Genomic DNA, 22,310 nt, shown 5'->3' with positions numbered 1-22,310 from the left:
ATTTTGAGACATAGTTCACTTTTGCAAGTATTTACATCAGCTTTGCACAATTCTACATTACGTTTAGAATCATGTGATGGCATAGGAATGTAGAAAAAGAATTGTAAATAAAAGCTGGACATTTTCAGCAGTATAGCCATAGCAAAACTGTAATGGAGTTAATTTCAAATTCTTTTTTTACAAACTGAAAAATTCAATGATTTGTACTTAGCACATTAGAATTTAAGTATATATAACTAAGAAATCGTAATTCTGATTTATTATTTTTGTTCACTTCTAGATATAAAGAGGATGGTCACACAAAAGGAACCCCAGAAATTTGTCCAAATCCTATCAGATTAGAATGGGAGCTTCCTGAACCTGTAAGTGTAAATTTTACTGGAATGATATCAAAATATCTTTTTAAAGTTTCTTTGTTATGAAATTTAGTTTTTTTGCACATGGCATTAAGAATAATTATCATTACCCAATTCATCATCTGTACTGATTTTAGTTTCAGTTGTTTTAGTACTTCTTAGCAGAAATATATATTAATTTTTTATGCATTCAAATTTTCCACTATTTTTGCAGTGGGTGGAAAAGTGTGAAAAATAGTACCCATGAAATTGATTTTTAACACTACATAAAGCTTCTCTATTTTTGAAGCCACAAAAATTGGTACCCTCACATATTTTCACTTGAAAGAATAGGCAAAAATTGGCAGCTGTAAAATCTTAATACATTTACTGTAATTATTTGTGTTATGTTTTGGTGATTTAACTACATAATTACTTGATAATTTGTTAAAGAAAACCTGAAAAGCTCTTACCCTTATTTATGTTGGATGAATAGGTTTATATTTTGTATTGGATCTGGCCCAGACGTCACACAATTTGAAAAATTGAATCTTAAGGATATTATTGTTGACTATTTGTGACTGAACAATTCCTGATATGGAGTTACCTTAGAAGTCAAGGGTATTCACAGATTTAATTGTTTTTTTTCTAGTATTTTGGCACATGAGCCTTGGACATCAATATATAAATTATAGTATGAAAAGAGAGATATGGGCATTGCACAATTTTCAACAGTGAACATATTTTTGTCTTAAATGTTTTGCACAGACAGTGTTTTCTTATGAGCTATATACTCATAGAAAGACTAACCTATAGAAGTTTTCCGTCCTTGTTCATGTGCATGTTTATATCCTTAACAGTGTCTAGAAACAATTGAGAACAGTTATGAGGTTGCCAATCAGCTGTTGAATGATGTTGATCTACACCTGTTATACCACAATCAGTATGGTAAAGGGTTTATGAAGTCAGTTAAAATAAGTCCTGATGCTTACATTCAACTAGGTCTACAACTAGCATACTACAGAGTAAGTAGAAATAAGTTTAGTTTGGATGACTGATACTCTTAGTTTTGAAACACATTTGTCAGGTTTAAAACATTGCAATTGTATAGATTTGACAAAAGGGTAATTTGTTTACCCCACCCTGTACTACCTATTGCTTGATATTATATCTCATGAGGACTCTCTGAAACTTATATATAGAAATTTTGCCATATATGCAGATGTACATGTACACAAAGCAAATAGCATTTAATGCTTGCAAAGGGAGATAATTAGTTTGCATTTTGAATTTTTTTTTTAGTTCTCACTATTTCATTGTAAGTTTTCAGAATATACTAACCTTTTGTAAATTTGGAGAACTATTTTTTAGCAAGCCAGCAAATGTGTACTGTATGCTGTATTTACTTGATTAAATGAATGTTTGCTTTTTTATGTTCAAGTGTCATAAACTGATATCTTTTTTTTTTTTTAGACTGCAAATAAATTTGACTTGACATATGAGTCATCCATGACCAGGTTGTTTAGAGAAGGTAGAACGGAGACTGTTAGATCTTGTACAGTAGAATCTTGTGAATTTGCCAAATCTATGGATAATCCAGCTCTTACTGTAAGTCTGGATTAACAAAATATCATCATGATAAGACATGGTTCTCTCCTGCTCTTTCAAATCAGGATTTTACTGTTTTGTTTCTTTTTTTCGTATATTTACCTCAAATTTTGCCAATTTCCTCTTTTTTAACTGAATAATGATTGGAGATCTACAGTAATGGTTTGGAAAATTGTATATGGTAAATGTATCTCTGAATCGTTTTGCACTAATTCAATTAATTTCAATAAAATTGAGAATCAGACAAAATGACTTTCTACCGCACATGATATACTTATATATTGTATACCTTGGAAAATAAATCAAAGTTGAATTAATTAAAAAGAATACATGTGTATACATTGCAACAAAAATATATCTTAAAACTAAGGAATGGATATACAGTGAAGACAAATTAGTTAATCTTTTTATTGTTTTTAGTAAGAAGAAACTGTGGCAAAAATACATGTACAACAAAATTTATGTCCTGTTTTGTCTCCATTCCTGAAAAAAAGGTTCTTAGTTAAGTTGTTAATAACGCTTTAAGTAAATTCGAATATTTCATGTTTTTTTTTCAGAATCAGGATCGTAAGAAAGCAATGATGAAGGCAGCAGAAATTCACCAGAAAGGTTACAGAGATGCTATGTCCGGCCATGGTATAGACAGACATCTGTTCTGTCTGTATGTTGTCTCTAAATATTTGGGAGAAGAATCTCCATTCTTGACAGAAGGCCTTGGTGTGCCATGGAGATTAACTACCAGTCAGGTATAAGACCATGTACTGTAAATGATTAGTGCCCATTGTGAGAGTGTGAAAGTGCTAGTTTTTTTTTTGTCCACCAATTATTCTTTTACCTTATTAAAGATCCTTTAAAAAGAGCAATGGTCCAAAAAATAAGAGTAAGCTAAAGTTATTAAAAATGTAATTTTGCATACACAATAGAGAAAAGACAACAATGCTATCAAACAGTGGAAATGTATCTTTGAAAAATAATATTCACAATTAATGTGAGAAATTTCCCACCCACTACCTTTGATTGGCCCCTTGAATCACAAATATACTGGTTACACAAAATTGGGTTCATACCATACACTAAGTTCAAAAACAACAATTCTAAACAAGATTAACAAAGGCTAGAGATTCCTACTTTAGTCAAAAAGTATGATTAAATCCCAAACATTACATACTTAATAAAATTAGTAATAAGTATTTGGAAAGAAACAACGTCTTTTATAAGTGTATGGAAACAAGTTTGATGCAGGTTGTGAATAATTTATCTATGTTTTCACAGATAGGGAGCCATGAAAATTTGAATCTAACAATTAGGATTTTGATGTGTTACAAAAAATGCTGAAATGCTTATTTTAAGCTAGGATAGTATCAAGAAAATAGGTTAATTTTAGAAATTTTAACTATGCTTTTTTAGACACCACATCAGCAAACAGACAAACTTGACTTAGTCAAACACCCTGAGCATATTTCAGCAGGTGGAGGATTTGGTCCAGTAGCTGATGATGGATATGGAGTCTCATATATTATTGCTGGTGAAAATGTAATCTTCTTCCATGTTTCCTGTAAAAAATCTTGTCCAACGACTGTAAGTGGAGATGTAGATTTAAAACTTTATTCTATCAACATATATTGCATCAAAATGTATCATAAAACAGACATCTTTGTTAGTTTGTATGATTTTTCTTGATCACTGATTTAAGGACATGAATTATTTTTACATTTGGCCTGGGTTTCATATAATATCTCCAGTTCAGAACTTCCTTAAGTCCTGTGGTTTTCCTCAAATCTTCAATTTCAAGTGATCTGATTGGTAGAAATTTGAGTTTAGGAGGGTTTGAAGAAAATCTCAATTTGAGATGTTTTATGAAACTGTATCCTGATATATTTGTTGGACTTGAGGCTAAGAAAATGCTAACTGTTTTGGCCCAAAAATGAATCAATTAGGCAAAGAATCCTGAGATCATTACTGACTAGCAAACTGATCAAGATGACTTCCTTTACAAAGTCTTTCTCTAACTTAATAATGAATCTCATCAATCAATAGACATAAGGCTAGCATATTAATGGAAACCAGTTTGAACACAACCACTTCTGGGCTAAAGATTAGTTGAAGTGATAGTTGGATTTACACATGTTCAAAACATTGAAATTGATTCAAAGGGACTTTAAAATAATTTTGGTTTAAATAGATTTCTTGTGAACTTTCGTAAACAGTCATATGTGTGAAATAGATTGTAAATAATGACTTCACAACATTATTTTTATAAGATTGCAAAAAAATATTGTGGTTGTATAATGGTATGGAGCTGTCATCATCTAGTTCTGCCCCAGGTTGTTTTTAGATGCACCCTACAAAACATTTCATTTGATGCCATAATTTAAATCTAATTGTAGGTCTATGATTATTTTGGTGAAAGCAACTGGTCTATTCAGGTTTTGATGGGTTTCAGTGTATTAGAAAACAATATATGTTACCAATACCACAGACAAAGACAATTATTCTGCATATAGTAAATAAAAAAATAAAAACTGAATTGCTATCCCGAAATTTCTACTTTACAAAATGAATAAATGTGTATATTTTGTCTTTTTAGGATGCATTAAAGTTTGCCAAAGAAATAGAGAGGGCCTTAGCTGATATCAAGAACATGTTTCTGGAGGCTAACAACTCATGATGATCACCATATTTAACTAGATAGGAGCTATTTGTGTGATCTTGTAACTATTCATCTATTTAGTAATATTTAATTGTCAATGCCCTGAAAATCATCTTTTTTGTTTCCAGGCCTGGCTTTTACAGCTGACTTTTTAAATTTTATCATTATTTTCTGAATAAGAATTCATCTGTGAACCTATCAAATTGTGATGTCTTTGGTTTAATAGAAACTTGTTGTTCCATTCCAAATATAACATTTTCGAACAGTCATATTTTCAGAAATAAACTATGTACAGTTTTAAATACTTTGATATTAGATATTATTTTATTTTGTTGTTAGAAATGACTTGATATTTTTGGCCCAGAAGCTAGAGTTATTGTAGAGATTTGGGATAAATGTCTTTCCACTATTTGTCCGGTGTTGTAGTACTCAGGCTGTTTTTGGTTCTAATGAATCTAGGATACTTGTGCTTGTATTTAACCATTAAATGTCCCTTTTATATAAAATTCATAAAATGCGAGTTGTTTTGGTAACATTTATTGAAGTTCTTAGTATTCTTGTACAAAACATACATCTTAAATGAAGTGAAATTTTTACTAGAATTTCACTCAACATATTTTATTGACATTTTTAGACCTATCAGATTGAATCAAATACATTTTCTTATTGTAGTTCAGGAATATCTGCTGCACTTTATGGTTTTTGTTTTTAAGATTAAGTTCTAGTGGCATATCTATGACATAGGGAATAGAGGGTCTGCATGCTAATAGTTTGCTCACAGATTGTAATATCATAGCATATCAGTTTTATTTTCTGCTGATTAGCCAATTTAGGATATTCAGACATGCCTATAAATCTGACTACCGTATTTTGGTGTGTATTATGCACACATTTTTTCGTGGAAATCATTTCCAGAACATGGGGGTGCAGATTATGCATTAATACATAAGAATTGGCCACAAAATTAAAGATTTCAGTACGTAAAAAGACATTGCGTAATGTAAGCAAACAAACAAGAACTGAAATGTTACTGACAGAAATTTTATTCAATCATCAAATACATCTTTAAGTATTTAATTTTTAGTGATATTTTCTTCAAATCACGCTCAAATGACTTAATAACATGTTTCAAACAAAGGTTGTACAATATTTTCTTCTTATAAAGCATAGTTAGAAATTAATATGAAACATCTAAAAACCAAAAAGTAACTAATTTCTTTTTTGTCAAACCCTTCTTATCATATGCTTTTACAGCTGAAAATGATTATTCTGATACCTATTTTGATTGTTTCTTACAATTTTCTTTCTTAAAAGTATGTTTTTAAATGAAAAATTGTGAAATTTGAGTTACCAACACAACTGGAATTGTCCGATTTTCCCAACTTTCGATTTTGTTTTATAAGCCATTTCTTACATCCTGTGTCAATTTTATCATGCTTTGAAATTATAATTATCCAATTCATGTAGCTACTGATGTTTACATGATGTTTTAGTCTGCATAGAAGTTTCTTTCCTTCATATTTTCATAGGAAATACCGCATCAAGGTAAATAAATTGTCCGATCAAGTGCAAAATATCAATTTTTGTGTCTTAAAAAATTTTACTGCAACCTAAGTCTAAAAAACTTTTTTCACACGTTTAGACCTTCAAAATTGCACTGCGCACAATACATAAATGTGCGCTACACACACCAAAATACGGTATTGTTAACTATCTTTTCAAGGTGAATTGTTATGCTTGCTTGGCTTAAAATTTGTTAAATTGTGATGTGTTAGAAAGTAAAAATATAATGTTCTCAATAGATGAATCAAGTTGTATAATGAACTTGAGGTTGTTTTTGATTATAGGACAACCTACCTTTGCAATGTGACCAATACATCATCAGGAAGTAGATAATATTATTAATGACACGAAAGACTGCTTTCATTGTATTTTACATCATCAAAATACTTTATATACAAATCACACATGTACAGTCTAGACTGTCACTGAGTGTAATAAAAGTGGAAGAATTATTATGAATTTACATGCATACATTTGATATAATATGATACTGTTTGCAGTATCTTTTTTTTTAAGTAAACAAAAGTTGAATACAACAAAGATGACATTGTATGGTTTCATTCCCTTTTACTTTGTTTGAAGATTCAGTTTTTCTTTCATTCATATCAGTTGAAATGGTGTTGCACTCATCTTCTAGGGTAGGTTGTATTGATAGCAAGTGGTATATTGTGATTATTTGGTTCCTTCATCCTTCATCAGTTTTCACCATTTTCGTTACATTTTTCTTTGCAACAATTTATCACAGCCACTTGATATTTGAGAAAAGCTAAGTAAGATTGGATTTTTAAGACTCTAACAACATTAAGTTCCTGTTTGACACTCTTGTTCTTAATTTTGCTATGGGAAGTGAGCTTTGCTTACAGTTAAGAATCTCTGATAGAAACAGAGATGAGCTTCAATTGAAGAATTATATCAAATGATGATTTCAATTATTTTATGCATTTTAAACATTGAACATGAATCTCAACGTGTAATACATCATAGAGAGTTGTGTTTACATAAATGGGTGTACATATGTCTTATCATGTGATGGGATTGTATTTTATTAAACTCATTAGACGTGATATTATTATTTTTTATTACAGAAAAATTGATACCTTTTTTTACTTTACTTGTAAAAGCAGAGAAAAAATAAAGGAATGTCTTAAATATCAATGAAATATTTTAACTACAAAATTTTTCTGCTGTTATGTAGTTCATTTTCTTTTCTTCATAAACTAGTATTGTACTGTTTGAAATGCCATCTTTGAAGCAAGGAATTGGTGAAATTTATTTAGAAGGCATTTATCTAGATTTTATTTAGTTGGAATGAATCGGTGACAAGCGACACTTTCTACTGATTTACTGATGTTGAAGTAGCCACATTGTACCAACAGAAATTTAATTTGTTGCAAGTTTAGTTTTATGACGTGAATTTGTAAAGTCCCTAGTGAATCAGTCATAATTTGATTTTTTGTGATTCCTTTACTATAGTTTGTAGTTTTGGTTAATTATGTGTTGTTTTATTTACCTCTGTGATGAATTGTTTCAGTATTCTTTATTTCCCCAACTTTTTTTTTTACTTTAGTTTGTACCTATTATAACAACTGATATAAATCTTAACTCTTTGTTTTCACGAGTAACAATGGAGAAAACTATGAATACATTTGGTTAAATATACATGAGGAAATATTTATGGGCAAGATATTTTTTTTGACAATACAGAACTTTTTTGTTCGTTTATACATTGACTTTAACTACTAATTTGTACTATTATCATTTTGTTTTAACACACCACTAAACTCTGAATTTGAGTTTTAGAATACAGATATTTCAGTCTCTAGTATCTAGCCAGAAAATTTGGTACAATGAAGCCTTAAAAGTATGGTTAAGGATTGTTATGTAATGAATATTTTTCAAAACTGACCTCATTTATGGAGCTCTCCTACTAGTTTAAATATTTCTGTAACCTGTTCTTAAGTGGTCATCAGAAAAATAATTTTGTGGAACATTTATTGAAACAACATTTTTCTTGAAGGATTTACTGGAGATTATAACAAATGAAGGGACCATAACTACTTTATATTGTATGTATGTTTTCTGTAGCTTGTGACTTTATCGTCAAGAGTGAAATATTTTATTGATGACCACTGTATACAGAATGAAGGAGAAGTCACTTGATTTAGAATGAAGAGAGGCTCAGAATAATTTATTAAACAGAAAATTTAGTTTAAACATTTGAAAAAAAAAGAATAAAAAAAAACAGCTTACAAAACTATATCCATCTTCCATGTCTCCATAAAAATCAAGTTATTTCCACTGTAGTTATTGTGGAACAACTGTTGTGAATTCAAGCTCCAGTGACCAACATATTCTTTGTGAAATGTTCTTTTGTTATGCATTTAACATTAGTTTGATTATTCTTTTTTTGTTTTCTTTAAATCAATGCAATTTTTCACAATCGATTATATTCGAATCGAATTGTATTCAGGTTTTATGATAAAAGTGTGCAAAATGTTAACGTGTTTGATTCTTACTATTTATTTATAGCCCTAATGGTAAGTTAATTTTTCAGAACTGGTCAATTTCGAGAATAGAATTATTTCCCACACCATTTTTCTTCTTAAAACATGTAACTTTGTTAGTTCTTATTCGGTTTACAACTTGACGGAAGCGAGGCCACTTGACAGGTGTTTCTAGTAAAGCAGAAAATAAACTACCAGTGGTCCTGCTCCATGCTTTAGTTATGTATAGCTCCTTGTAGGTGATTTTTTTTGTTTCTGTATGATGCAAGTAATGCACTACGAAGTTTGGGGATATATAGTTTTCACCCATCCTTCAGTCTGTCAAAATTATTTTCTAATTAAGCAGCTTGGAAAATTATTCTGAAACTTTGTTGGATGTAATATGATCACATTGATATGGGCATACTGTCAGAAATTATCTTCTTGAGCATATTAAACTTGGTCTCATGCGTTGTTCATTACTCCTCAACAACTCGTAGTATTGGTATGAAACTTGATGGAGTGTTAAATTACAATATAGAGCTGTCCATATTTTCTTGAACTCATGTTCGGACAAAAATTGTAAAAATGACGACTGTTGGACTTGAAGGTTTTTCAGCAAAACTTGGTCTCATGTGTTGTCCGTGACTCCTCCTTAACGACTTGCAGGGTTGTTATGAAACTGAACGGGGTGTTAGATTATCATATTATGGTGTACATATTGTCATTAATTCATGTTTACAGTAAATTTACAGTCATGTTCTGTTACTGTGTTGTCAACAACAACAAACAGACTTCTGATTTCTGTTGCGAGTTGGGTGTTTAAGAATGGTAGCCAAGTGCTTAGTTCATCTTTCATGAAAATTAAGTCCAATATGAATCGTGTATCCACATTGGTCCCTGAATGTACATGGTTCAACAGGCTGTGGGGGTGTTAGAGGCACTTTTGTTGCCATGGAATTTTAACTGGATTTTCTCGTTTTAGATTTGCTTTAATTATCGTACAATGTATTCTATTTGTCGTACAAAAAATAGCGCCATAAACAGTAAAAAATCTCGTAATAAATACATTTCAATGGAAACGTACACTATGGATTATATACTAAAATGTCTATTGAACACATCTACATGTAGGTACGCTGCGTGGATTATATACTAAAATGTCAATTGAACACATCTGGGTACGCTGCATGGATTATGTACTACTGTGAAAGTATCATTGTTCGTGAGGTTCCATATTTCATGGGTAGGCCAAAACCACAAAATTTGGTTCCCAACGAAAAGGGGAATCCCATTGATGTGTATACTGAAAACCTCAAAACCACGTTTTCAAGAATCCACGAAACTTGGTATCCCTGAATAAAATGTGCTTTCACAGTAAAACGTCTATTGAACGCATCTGGGTACGTTGTATGGGTTACGTAATTTGTGGATTAGGGAAAAACACAAGTTCATGGAATCTTGAATTCGTGATTTTAATCGAGGTTTTCAGTAAACACATCAATGGAAATCTCTGTTTCATTGAGAACCAAATTTTGTGGTTTGCCCTTCCCACGAAACACGAAAATTGATATCCCACGAACGAACAAAAGTACTCTCACAGGGTATGAATAACCTTCTGTAACAATATAATAAAAACATAGTACACAAGGAACCTAAACAGCGCATTTAATCTGAAGAAATTAATAGTGAAAGTAGTGTTTCGATAAAATATTCAGTATAAACGAAGTATAGGTATCCTTTAAAATGAGATTTCCTAACATATCTTGACCAATGAATGGTTTTATTAATTATGCCGTGTAATACAATACAATGTACTAATATGGTACATATACCTCCAGAACTCGCGAAGGAATCCATTTTCACAGGAAAAAAGTAAGTAGTTCGTATTAATGTAAGTATACATGCACATGCTTAAGTATGTTTTTACATATTTATAATAGACTGGCAAGAGAGACTTAAGTAGAGATACAACGTTGTCAGAACGAAAACATTTTAATGTGTTCTTCGAGGGAACATTGACAAAAGCGGGGTTCCAAAAATGTCATCAAAACGAACACCACATTAAATATTGTGAACAAGCAATTGTTTATGAAAAAAAATGCACTGTATTTAATGAACACTATTTTTACACAGGCAATTTCAGTTGCAAGAAAAAGAAACGTCTTAGATTTCAGTTCCGGCATTGGAGACTTCATGAGGGGCTGGTAACTTTAGGCCTGATGGATCTACATCCCATATCTCTCTAGCATATTCTTCAATAGTCCTGTCACTCGAGAACTTTCCTGACGCTGCAATGTTCAGCAGACATTTACGAGCCCACTGTGTAGGGTCTTTGTACAGCTGACTGACTTCCTGCTGGCAACGTATGTACGATTCATAGTCCTTCAGCAAACAAAACCTAAAAAGGCATTCGAAGAAACAATTGAAGAAATTAGAAAAAAACAAAAAGCAAAAAAAGATTGATTCATAGATGTTCTGAAATGTCTTTTTTTAATTAATCATATAGGCGTTCTTGCTATAAGTTCAGTATAAACCCGACGGGAAAAAGGACTAAACTAAGCTGTTTGATATCACAATGGCGAAGTCTATTATTGCCACTAAAATCCACTTAACAACCGATGACTTTCATGAGAAGATCTACTACAATATTTCTAAGAAGTCTAGAGCGTTTGGTCTTCACCAAAATCTTATTTATACTTACCTATCATCAAACACTAGATTATTGAATATGTCACGGAATAATCCAGAATCTTCTCGAGAGAAGGTGCCGTTGTTGATCTGGTCTAAAGCTTCCTTCAATTCAGGGTTCTTATCGTAGTAAACTTTCGCATAGTACCCATCTCGTTTCAGCTTCTCAACTTCCTCAACGTTCATACCAAACAGAAAGAAGTTACTTTCTCCGACCTCTTCTCTCATTTCTACGTTAGCCCCATCCAGCGTTCCGATTGTCATTGCTCCGTTTAGCATGAACTTCATATTACCAGTTCCGGACGCTTCGGTTCCAGCGGTGGAGATCTGCTCGCTGAGATCCGCTGCTGGGACTACTTTTTCCGCCAAGGACACCCGATAGTTTTCAAGAAACACAACTTTTAGGCGCCCGTTGATATCAGGATCATTGTTAACAATGTCAGCGACATTGTTGATCAGTTTGATGATTAGTTTAGCCATATGATAACCAGGCGCTGCCTTACCACCAATCATAACAGTTCGCGGGACGAATCCGGTCGTATCATTGCGCTTCAACTTGTTATACATCGTGATTATATGCAGACAGTTGAGGAGTTGTCTCTTGTATTCGTGAATTCTTTTAACTTGAATGTCAAACATTGTTTCCGGTGATATTTCCACGCCACTTGTTCTCTTTAGGTAAGTAGCAAGTTTACTTTTATTGTACTGCTTGGCGTTTATTAGCTCCTGAAGAAATTTATCATCGTTTACGTAGTTTTGTAAATCACGGAGCTTGTCTAGGTTTGTCGTCCACTCATCGCCTATTTGAGTAGTAATAAGTTCTGAAAGTAACGGGTTACACATCAAAAGCCAACGACGGGGTGTAATTCCATTTGTCTTGTTTTGGAATCTTTCCGGAAACATCTCATAGAAATCACGGAAAACGTGCGTCTTCAAAAGTTCTGAATGAATTCTGGCGACACCATTGGTGGCATGCGTTCCAACTATTGACAAGTACGCCATGTTGATCTTTTTCTCATCGTTTTCCTCTACCATTGACATCCTCCGCACCCTGGCAATATCACCAGGCCAACGACCTTCTATCATTTGCAAGAAGTTGTGGTTGATAGCGTAGATTATCTGTAAATGTCTAGGAAGCAGTTTCTCAAGTAAAGACACAGGCCAGCGCTCAAGAGCTTCCGGGAGAAGAGTGTGGTTGGTATAAGCGCATGTCTTCACTACGATGCCCCAAGCCTTGTTCCATGGGAGCCCTTCTTCGTCAAGCAGTAATCGCATAAGTTCAGGAATAACAAGAGATGGGTGAGTATCATTCAACTGAAGTGCAACCTTTTCCGGAAAGCCATCAAAATTTTTCCTCGCAACACCAGTTTTAGATTGTTTGTACCTTTTTATAATATCTTGAAGTGATGCTGACACCAAGAAATATTCTTGTTTAAGTCGTAACTCTCGACCTTCAAACATATTGTCATTTGGATAAAGAACTTTGGTAATGTTTTCAGCCAAATTCCTATCACATACGGCTTGTAAGTATTCACCATTGTTGAAAAAATGCAGGTGGAAACTGTTTGGAGCTTTTGCCGACCATAACCTCATGGTGTTAACAGTGTTATTATTGAAGCCGGGAATAGGTGTATCATATGCCATAGCGTAAACAACTTGAGTGTTTTCCCACTTTGGGCCTTGTTCTGAGTCCTGAACATTCCCATAGAATTTAATTGGTACCAAGTATTCAGGTCTTGACCGCTCCCATGGGTTTCCGAATTTCAACCATTCATCTGGTTGCTCAGTTTGCCATCCATTACTGATCTTCTGTTCAAATATACCATAATCGTACCTTATACCATATCCATAAGCTGCAATGCCAAGGGTTGACAGCGAGTCCATGAAACAGGCAGCAAGACGTCCAAGACCACCATTGCCCAAACCTGCATCAACTTCTTGTTCCTCTAATTCCTCTATATTCAGGCCAAGCTGGTACATTGCCTCATCACAAGCATTTTCTATACCCAAGTTCACCATCGTATTTTCAAGAGTTCTTCCCATATAGAACTCCATGGACAGATAGTATACGGTTTTAGGATCGGTCTGATTGTAATGCTGCTGTGTCCTGATCCATCGCCCCACAAGATGGTCTCTGACAGTGTGGGCCAAAGCATCGTAATAGTCAAGATCTGTGGCTACATCCCGATCCTTAGCAAGAGTATAGTGAAGATGACGGTTGAAAGCGTTCTTTATATTTGAAACATTCTCTACTGGTGCGATTCCTCGAATGCTAATTTGTTTCCGAAGTTCTTCGAAATGAACGGCCCTACTTGCCGCCATTTCAACGTCGGACAGATTTCTCTTTGTGCAACTAAGCGACGTCTATGACGTTATGGCATCGATTCGATTATACGGTTAGACAGACAAACAAGCATAATTCTATTTTTAAAATCCTTTGAAGACATTGTCAATTATTTCGTTAAATACGTACAATGTAATCATGGTAACATAATGACTAGAAAATCGGACTGCATGACAAAGGAGTAATTTCACTTTTAAAAGAAATTCTTATCAAATATTTAATTTCTTGAAAACTCTACAGAAGACTACACAATATAAGTATTGTTTTGAAGTGATAATTGTTTATATTTAGTGGACATATGTCGCCGGCAATCTCCTCCGCAGACCTATAAGTGCTAAAGTCGCTTTCTGATTTACTAAGTATCACATCACTAGCCCATAGGCTCTGCTATACAGGAAATGAAAAAGTTCAAAGGGCAAGAGCACTGCTCATTACAAATCCGCGAAGCTGTTTTCGATATACTTCATAATTCTTCATTTTTTCTAAACTTTGATTTGTATAGAGTTAATATCATACTAAGTCGGCCGTGCCATTGTGGTCATACGTACGAGACTGCTCACCATTACTTTTTTGTATGCCCTCTTTATAACAATGCAAAAACCAATGAGCGACATACAGTGGGTTTTTGAATTCTGCAATATAGATCTACATCTACCTTTTGGTCATGCAGAAATCTACCAGAAAAACAATATCAAGTTGTGTTGGTCCGTGTATATACCATCGTTACATGTACTAAAAGATTCATTTTTGCTTGAGCCGAATTAGTACACATCACATCATATCTCACCGAATGTAGGAAAAAAAGTAACAGAAAAATAGTCACGGATAAAAAGTCACAGGAAAAAAAGTCACAAGAAAAAAAGTCACAATATATATTTTGCTAGGAATAATGGTCACATAAATATACTCCTCCAGTTCCAGCCACTCATGCAGATGTCAGATTGCATGAAGAGTACACAACAACTACCAACAACCAACAGTTCCTACAATATGACAACGGCCAGAATGCAGAAAACATAATGTTAGTCTTCTACTCACCAGACAGTTTGGAAGGATTAGCCGATGCTCAGACCTTCTTCATGGACGGTACCTTCTCTGTAGCTCCACATCCATTCAAACAGCTGTACACCATCCGGGTTCCAAACAAACAAAACAAAAAAACAACAAAAAAACAACAAAAAACAACAACAAAAAAAACAAAACCAAAAACAAACAAATCATATATATTGTGACTTTTTCCTGTGACTTTTTTACTTGTGACTTTTTTCCTGTGACTTTTTTTCCCACATATTTTGTGACTTTTTATCCTGTGACTTTTTTTCTTGTGACTTTTTTTCCGTTTACCATCTCGCCACATCACCTAATGTTATATTTTTACTGTCTCGTCTTAACTTCGTAAAACATAAATAACACAAGTGAATTTGTATGCCTATACTTTATTGTAGTATTATTATTATTTCAGAAGACTTCATAAGTATGTTATTTTACTTGTGTCTGATCCATTTTGTTTATTACAAATAAACTATGTCTAAATTATCATTTCTATCCTTCATAAATCAACAAAACAAATTTTAACTCAATTTGCTGCTGCAAAAATGTTCCCATTCAATTAACATACCCCTTCCAATCCCGGGTCGAGAAGAAAATGATTTAACAGAAAGGAAACTACCTGGTAGGGTATAAACAGGCATGGTATTATTGTAACAATGGTACAATAGGTGTACTCTTAAAGTTCGCACTAAATTTAATTTCTTCAGAACACCAAGCGGGTTCCAACCCCCTGATTAAGACCACACTAATGGTATTTAATACACTATTTATAGAAAGTTGACAAAATATGGAATTATTTTCCTCTGCACAATATTAACGTTTGTTTGATACAAAGTTTGTCTAACGTACTATACAGAAGATTCAAAACTGCTACTAGTGTGTACAATTTTGTATTTCAAAACGTTTGTCCCGGAGAGCTAAATTTTATACGTACCTTTAAACCAGTTATAACAGAATACGTGTTCAGTAGAGTTACAGTTTTTAATTTAAATTTCAAATGTTAAGAACATCTTCATTTATCCTAACCATAGCAATCTTTAGGTACTAGGAAACGACTTGATCCAAAACTAATGACTCTTAACAAGCAGACTATGGCCTCTAGTCACATTATGGTGCAAATATTTGATTTCAAATACATAACATATGCATATGTTTATCTTTTAAATAAGTTTAATGAAAGCTATTCAATTTCATGTCAACGCTATATTTACACTTGAATTAAATGTTGTACACTTCTTTTATGTCACAAGTCTGTGTATTGAATCAACGTGGTTTATATCTTTTAAGAGAATTTCAAGATTGATAACTCTGTTTTCAATGGATTAAATGTCCCCCATATATATTTAATCTACGTTCAACAGAGTACCCGTAGCATGAAGGAAAACGATAGATAGATGGTGTTTTTATTTTGATGTAACTTGACCATTATACTGAGCTAAATGTCATGGAATTAATATACACGTGTTGATATTAATGAAGTTTAGTAGCTTATTTTCCTTTCGGACTTTCTATAGAGAGGTAATGTATTTATTAAATATGTTTTTGATTCCATTATGTTCCTATGCACTCAGTCGATCTAACTGTTGTACGCCATAGTATAAAACACGATCTTGTAGCCCAGATTTTTATGAATGCAAATTTTTATTAATGTACCAGTCAAATATTAGGCTATGGTCTTTCGGTATCTCTTTGATACGAAACAATGTAAAATTGAATATAAAACCAAAACGATAAACAAGCAATTTTTACACTTAAACAAAAGATAAAAAATTGATTAACAGATTTTCAAAACTATGGATTAGTCTAACATTGTATTTTATAATCCCTATAAAAAATATGATCAGTGTATATTGGTGCATTTCCTGTTCCCCGATCTATCTCTAGACGACAGAAAAGTTCTGCCATTGTGTAAATATAACATATCAGCACAAAACACGGCGAAATATTGACTAAAAATTTCAGAAAAATGACTTCCGGAATTATGCATCGATCGAGTAAATTGTTATTGGAAAACAACTTAATGAATGGAATTAAGATCCTTAACTTAGTAGAACAAATGAACAGTCGTGTGGGTTTCTTAAAGCTGTTATATTGGGGTAAGACACATTTATACATTTTTTTTAAATACATTGGTTTCTGCTTTTTTCGAACAAGAAAAGGACACGGGCAATATTACGGAAGCTCGGAACTCCTCGTCAATCTTTCATCTTTCTTTGTGGAGCATGTTGGTTTTTACATTTATACATTTTGTATACAGCTGCTACTCATTCACAAAAATAACTTTACTCAGTTATTAAAGTAAATGGATTAAAATTTAAAATCCAGTCAAAATGACTAAATGCAAATCTTATTTACTGAAGTTGTAAAGAAATTCATATAAAAGTTTCTAACAAAATACGTTTATTTCTCCTTTGAAAACCTGTTAAAAGTTCTTTTCATAAAATAGTTCAAAATACTCTCAATAAAATACAATTACAGAAACTTTTATCACTTTTATAGTATGCCTCAGACTTTTAAATCTAATTTCAAATGTCAAAAACTTTATAATTCTGTTGTTGGATAAACAACCGGGATACATATGTTTGTACAATGAACTTTAGTTTAACATTTGACGCTGTCTCGAAATAAACTTTTTCTTTTATTTGGTTTTAATTACAAGTCACAAACTATGACTAATATAACAATATAAAACCGATCAACTGCATTCTTCGTTTGCAGTCGAACCTAATGCGACACTGTTATTTCCCTTATCTTTTGTTTAGGAAGATTAAGGATCTATGTTGACTTAACGGTATTGAAGTAGAAGACGTATATCCTACCAGCAGAGGCATAATAGCCCGAAATTGATTGGTACAGTTTAACACATAATGAGTAAAATTTCATGTTTGTACAGTTTTTATACAGAAATTTTAGTTACTGCATAATGTACCAACGAAAAGTATTGGTACTGCTCTAGCAGTACCTGCCGTACTAGGCACTAAGCCCCAGATGCTCTAGCAGTACCTGCCGTACTAGGCGCTATGCCCCTGATGCTCAAGCAGTACCTGCCGTACTAGGCGCTATATGCCCCTGCCTAGTAGTGCGTGCCGTACTAGGGGCTATGCCCCTGATGCTTTAGCAGTACCTGCCGTATTAGGCACTATGCCCCTGATGCTCTATCAGTACCTGCCGTACTAGACACTATGCCCTGATACTCTAACAGTACCTGCCGTACTAGGCACTATATGCCCCTGCCTACCAGTACACCTGGGTCTTATTTAAAGTACATGGTGTTCGAGTATCATTTCTATTTTCAGATTGTTTTTCTTCAGTTAATGAACATAATGTTAGATACTTTTCTCTCGATTTTGTCTTCATCATGCTACTTAAACTTTGAATAACCAGTAATTTTACTGTTAGTGTTAGCTGTAAGGCAAACAAAAATGATAATTATGGTTGTTTCCTGCTACCCTACCTATCTTAGTTTTTTGTGCCTGGCCTAATAATTTTATTGCCATTTTGGCTCAAGCACTGTTAAAGTCAAGATTGTTTCTCGATTAACTAATTGTTCAATGCTTTTCTGAAAAATAAAATAATTTCCTTACTTACCTACCCTATTTTCTTCTTACTGGTAGCACAAATAAGGTGTTTGTTTTGCTGAAAAAAAGCTTTTGATTTAAAACATACAAAATGCATTTCCATGCAGTGTTAGTTAAATGAACTTAAAGAATGGCAAGTACAATTTGTGCATCAGAATAATAATAAAATCGATCATTACGGTAACAGCCTATAAAATGAATTACTCATGTGATTTGGCATGAAGTATCAGTGTGTAGGCTAAAATCGACTCTGTAAAACAATCATTGTATTAAACTGCGGTTAAATTCCATGGATATGCAGCCAGGTTATACAATATGGTTAAACGTTAAATCTTAAAAAAGTATTGACAGAGAAAACCCGAAGATACAATCGTTAAAAAATCCCTCCTGTTTTTAAATTATTGCTGTTTCCCTTCAATTTTAGAATGAGAAAATTGAAGAACTGCAGTAAATACATGTAACCAAAATGCTGTCAAAAAGGAACCGTACACGCCCATTAGGACATGTTGTTCAAGAAAGCCGAGTTGAACTGCAAGTTGAGAAAGCCTTATTCAAGACAAACATGCGTCTACTATCAGACATGATAGCTATAGGACGTCGACCACAGTCTCTTCAAGAACCTGCTTACTACGACCTTAGAAGAGCAAATCAGCCTCGGTTATTTATGACAAGAAGCGAGAGACTACGAAAAGTAAACGATGCAGAATATCAGGCTAAATTTACTACCCAAACCCCGGAAAGAGTCGTTAGTGCAGATAGAACTCGACTTGATGTTTCGAGACTTCTTCAATACCAGACATCAATCTGTGACCGCCATTATCGTGGACATGATATAAAAAATAAGCATGCACAGTGTGATGTATTGGGACCATATTACTGCACGGACTGTATTCAAGTTAAAAAACGAAACACAAGTTTTAAGACACATCAAAGAAATTTTCCGAATATTGAAGTTCATCCAAGAAGTCTTATTGCACCAGACAAGGTTGACAGAGTTTTGATGTCAAGAGAGAAAATTCTATTAGATGGGATAGGGAAAAATCAGAGAAATAACTTGGACTTTGATATACCAACATCGTATAATGAGAGTGTGTATCTTCCTGTACTGACGGAGAACGATGTGGTCGAAAGGATCAGAAGAGACAAGAGTACTACGACCACTCCGCGGACACCTAGATCACCTCTGGGCTCTTACCGTTCCTTACGGGACGTGACCGCTGCTTCAAATCCTCCCCCTTCCCCAGAAATGAAAGTATCTGTAACATTCTCTAATGGATGGTAACGCTGATGCTGTATATAGTGTAATTAACACCTAATATCAAGGGTTCATTTTAGTGCTGATATTTAAGATCAACAGTCTCAAAACGAGAGAAACGGCTCAAAGTATACAAGGAGACCGTGTGTTTAATTATAAATGATATTAAATTAAGTTTTCATCAATAAAACGGAACTGCAACTACAGATTATGGAAGGACACTTATCAGCAGATTTAATATCGTAATGATAGAAGTGAATGTAGCTTGTGATTCCTGTTACAATTAGGGTCATGTGGATAAGTCCAAGAACAACAATCGGAAAATATTCTTCGGCTACTGTCAAATGCGAAGTAATATTCCTGATTAGCTTTTACATCATTGCAACGTATTCTTCAAATGAAGTGTACACACATATATATATATATATATATAGAAAGGTCTGAAAAATTCCCAACGATGTTAGAACTGTCAAATTTGCGATGCAAATTTTTGGTCGCTCCCTCCGCGGGACTCGAACTCGTACCGTTGTGACATCTATGGCAACACCGCATGCACTAAGTCCAGCGCCCTAGACCACTCGGCCAGCTAGGCTATATAAAAATACAGCTTTCGCTGGCCGGGTCATTCCTCCTGGTAGGATTAATCTAGTGCTGTAACTTAGTACACGATGTATGGTAGTACGGGACAGTTCATTTTGGATGTTATTATGTAGGGTAGAGGATCAAATTAATGATGCATGTCACAACAAATCAATATTATACAAACGTCTCAGAATGTGACGACTCTTACATCGTTGGGAATTTTTCAGACCTTTCTATACGTTTATGTATCTTCCCTGTATCAATTTGATCCGATGGAGCAGTGTAGCGAATAGAGTCGTCACGTTCTGAGACGTTTATATATATATATAAATATTGTGATGTAAGAAATAGTGCGCTCAGTCGTAGTTAACGTTTTTTTAATAGTTATCTTTAAATTAAAAGTGTGGTGACTTAGAATTAGTTTAGATCACATTTATGATGTTTGAGTAATTACCCGCAAGAGAAACTTATGCGAGTTACCAACCATGTCTGTTGGCGTTACCGGAGTCTTTATTACTATAGTTTTCCAGTCAACCGACTCACCAATGAAACATACATTGGTAGAGTAACTGTCTTCTTTCATTCCGTTACGCAAGGGGCGTTGTATGGGGGATATCAATTTAGTGAGCATTTATCACTGTTTAGTACCTAATGGTGAACCTTCACAGTTATTTTCCACAAAAACCTTTAAACGTATCTCTTTCGACGATGCTACACTATTTGTATTGTAGTGAACGCTCATGATTGTTAATTGTTTTTGGATATCAAATCAGTTAAAGAGCTCTTCAGAGCTCATATTTTCTCTGCTATTTTGTACATATTCTGCCAGACTCTAAATGAAATATTATACTAATAATACATACTTCTGACTGTAGTGTTTCACTCAATAACATTGAATGTTTTTTTATGTTGTATCTGATGGTTGGTTTAATTTGATCAATATGCTCAGAAAAGATACACAATGATGTACCCAGCCACAACATGAGGCAGGTGTAACCTGTCAGAGGACGAAGTTAAATTTATAGATATATTTGAAAATCTTCTTGTCACTTTTTGTAGACATATCTTGATGGTTCTTTTTTACTTCCCAACTCTTCTTGACACTTCTTGTCGCTAATTACTTCCTATCCCTTATGGCATGTCAAGTACTATTTTTCAAAAAGTTAGCCGACGCATTTTCTAGCTTTGCCAGTTTATTATTTGGTGGTACTGCAGCTAAAAATCTTGCGAAATGTGTTCCATGGTATGAAAGCCTACATCTTTTTACTTTTTGATATTTTATTTAAAATGTTTTAGTAAACAGAAATTAACGTGGCTTTTGATATAACCCTATGTTAACAGGAGATATAAATTATAAAGAATCGTGTACTATAGAATGCAAAATTCAACATTAAGAGAGATAACTCTGTAAATGACAATGAAACTAAATAGAAACTATTGAATTTTCAATGTGAATTAACTACTAAAAGCAGACATATTGGAATGAATGAGTATACTATTACATTTCATCACATAGACTCACAAAACAGCTTAATTACAAAAATAAAAACGTGTAGCCTTTTTGGGGTGTATCACATATTACAGAATTTACATGATTCTTACAAAGACTGTTACCTAAAAAACTAAATCCGATTTAGAATTCATTTGGTGAACTGTGTGTCGTTTTTCAATTAATTATTTAATTGGTTCCACAAGAAAACCAATGTATGAATGTCAAAAAATATTTTTGATTGAAAATATTCCGGACATAAAAGACCCTACTAGAGCATTCAATTTCATGGTTGTCATCACTTTTGTCCAATGAAATGCGAGGTTGTAAACTCCATCGGTTAGGTTGTCATAGTTAAGCGTTGTCAGTGTCAAGTCATGTCAAAGCGAATTCAATACCGACTGCGCCGGAATGAAAAAAGGAGAAGTAACTTTTTGCTTCGAGCAAAATTTGGCTTCATTGATAGTGAATTTTAAAACTTTATACCATTGGATACATATGATATATACATTTCATTGGAACAAAAAAAAATCCGGATAAAATTTACCCAGTGTCACCTATAACATAAGATCGGCCTGATTTTTATACGGACAGCCCCTTAATTAATTCTTGAAGACCATATTATTGATGCTTTTTATTGAGTAAGATACGAAAAATGCCGAACTTTGTATGGGAAACTCGG

General features: G+C 33.5%; 3 protein-coding genes across 8 annotated transcripts in view; 2 read left to right on the top strand and 1 right to left on the bottom strand.

The window, feature by feature from the left end:
* The window catches only part of LOC148614937 (carnitine O-palmitoyltransferase 1, liver isoform-like), a 37,388-nt gene extending 28,732 nt beyond the window's left edge, over nucleotides 1–8,656 (top strand). For 5 of the 6 annotated variants that reach the window (XM_088589477.1, XM_088589478.1, XM_088589475.1 and 2 more), the window contains 6 exons: nucleotides 281–362; nucleotides 1,196–1,360; nucleotides 1,809–1,943; nucleotides 2,501–2,689; nucleotides 3,351–3,521; nucleotides 4,531–8,343. In XM_088589477.1, coding sequence (XP_088445603.1) covers nucleotides 281–362; nucleotides 1,196–1,360; nucleotides 1,809–1,943; nucleotides 2,501–2,689; nucleotides 3,351–3,521; nucleotides 4,531–4,611 — 823 coding nt within the window. In that variant the 3' untranslated portion in view covers nucleotides 4,612–8,343. Of the gene's footprint in view, nucleotides 1–280; nucleotides 363–1,195; nucleotides 1,361–1,808; nucleotides 1,944–2,500; nucleotides 2,690–3,350; nucleotides 3,522–4,530 lie in introns of all 6 variants that reach the window. The other variant, XM_088589473.1, reaches the window with a different exon arrangement.
* Nucleotides 8,657–10,615: 1,959 nt separating this feature from the next.
* On the bottom strand, nucleotides 10,616–13,689 carry LOC148614936 (glycogen phosphorylase, muscle form-like). The gene is made up of 2 exons (XM_088589472.1): nucleotides 11,344–13,689; nucleotides 10,616–11,040 (listed from the first exon to the last, which is right to left on the bottom strand). Exons 1-2 carry the CDS (start codon nucleotides 13,650–13,652, stop codon nucleotides 10,806–10,808), a joined length of 2,544 nt encoding a protein of 847 aa, XP_088445598.1. The 5' UTR covers nucleotides 13,653–13,689; the 3' UTR covers nucleotides 10,616–10,805.
* Nucleotides 13,690–15,987: 2,298 nt separating this feature from the next.
* LOC148614935 (uncharacterized) lies at nucleotides 15,988–21,008 on the top strand. The gene is made up of 2 exons (XM_088589471.1): nucleotides 15,988–16,242; nucleotides 18,727–21,008. Exon 2 carries the CDS (start codon nucleotides 18,769–18,771, stop codon nucleotides 19,582–19,584), a length of 816 nt encoding a protein of 271 aa, XP_088445597.1. The 5' UTR covers nucleotides 15,988–16,242; nucleotides 18,727–18,768; the 3' UTR covers nucleotides 19,585–21,008.
* The last annotated feature ends 1,302 nt before the right edge of the window (nucleotides 21,009–22,310 follow it).

This window comes from Perna viridis, chromosome 6, assembly GCF_037379345.1.
Source record: "Perna viridis isolate PV_CMFRI_1.1 ecotype Kerala chromosome 6, ASM3737934v1, whole genome shotgun sequence".
NCBI lineage: Eukaryota > Metazoa > Mollusca > Bivalvia > Mytilida > Mytilidae > Perna > Perna viridis.
The sequence above is the reverse complement of the archived record's forward strand: the minus strand, read 5'-3'. Positions and strand labels throughout refer to the sequence as shown.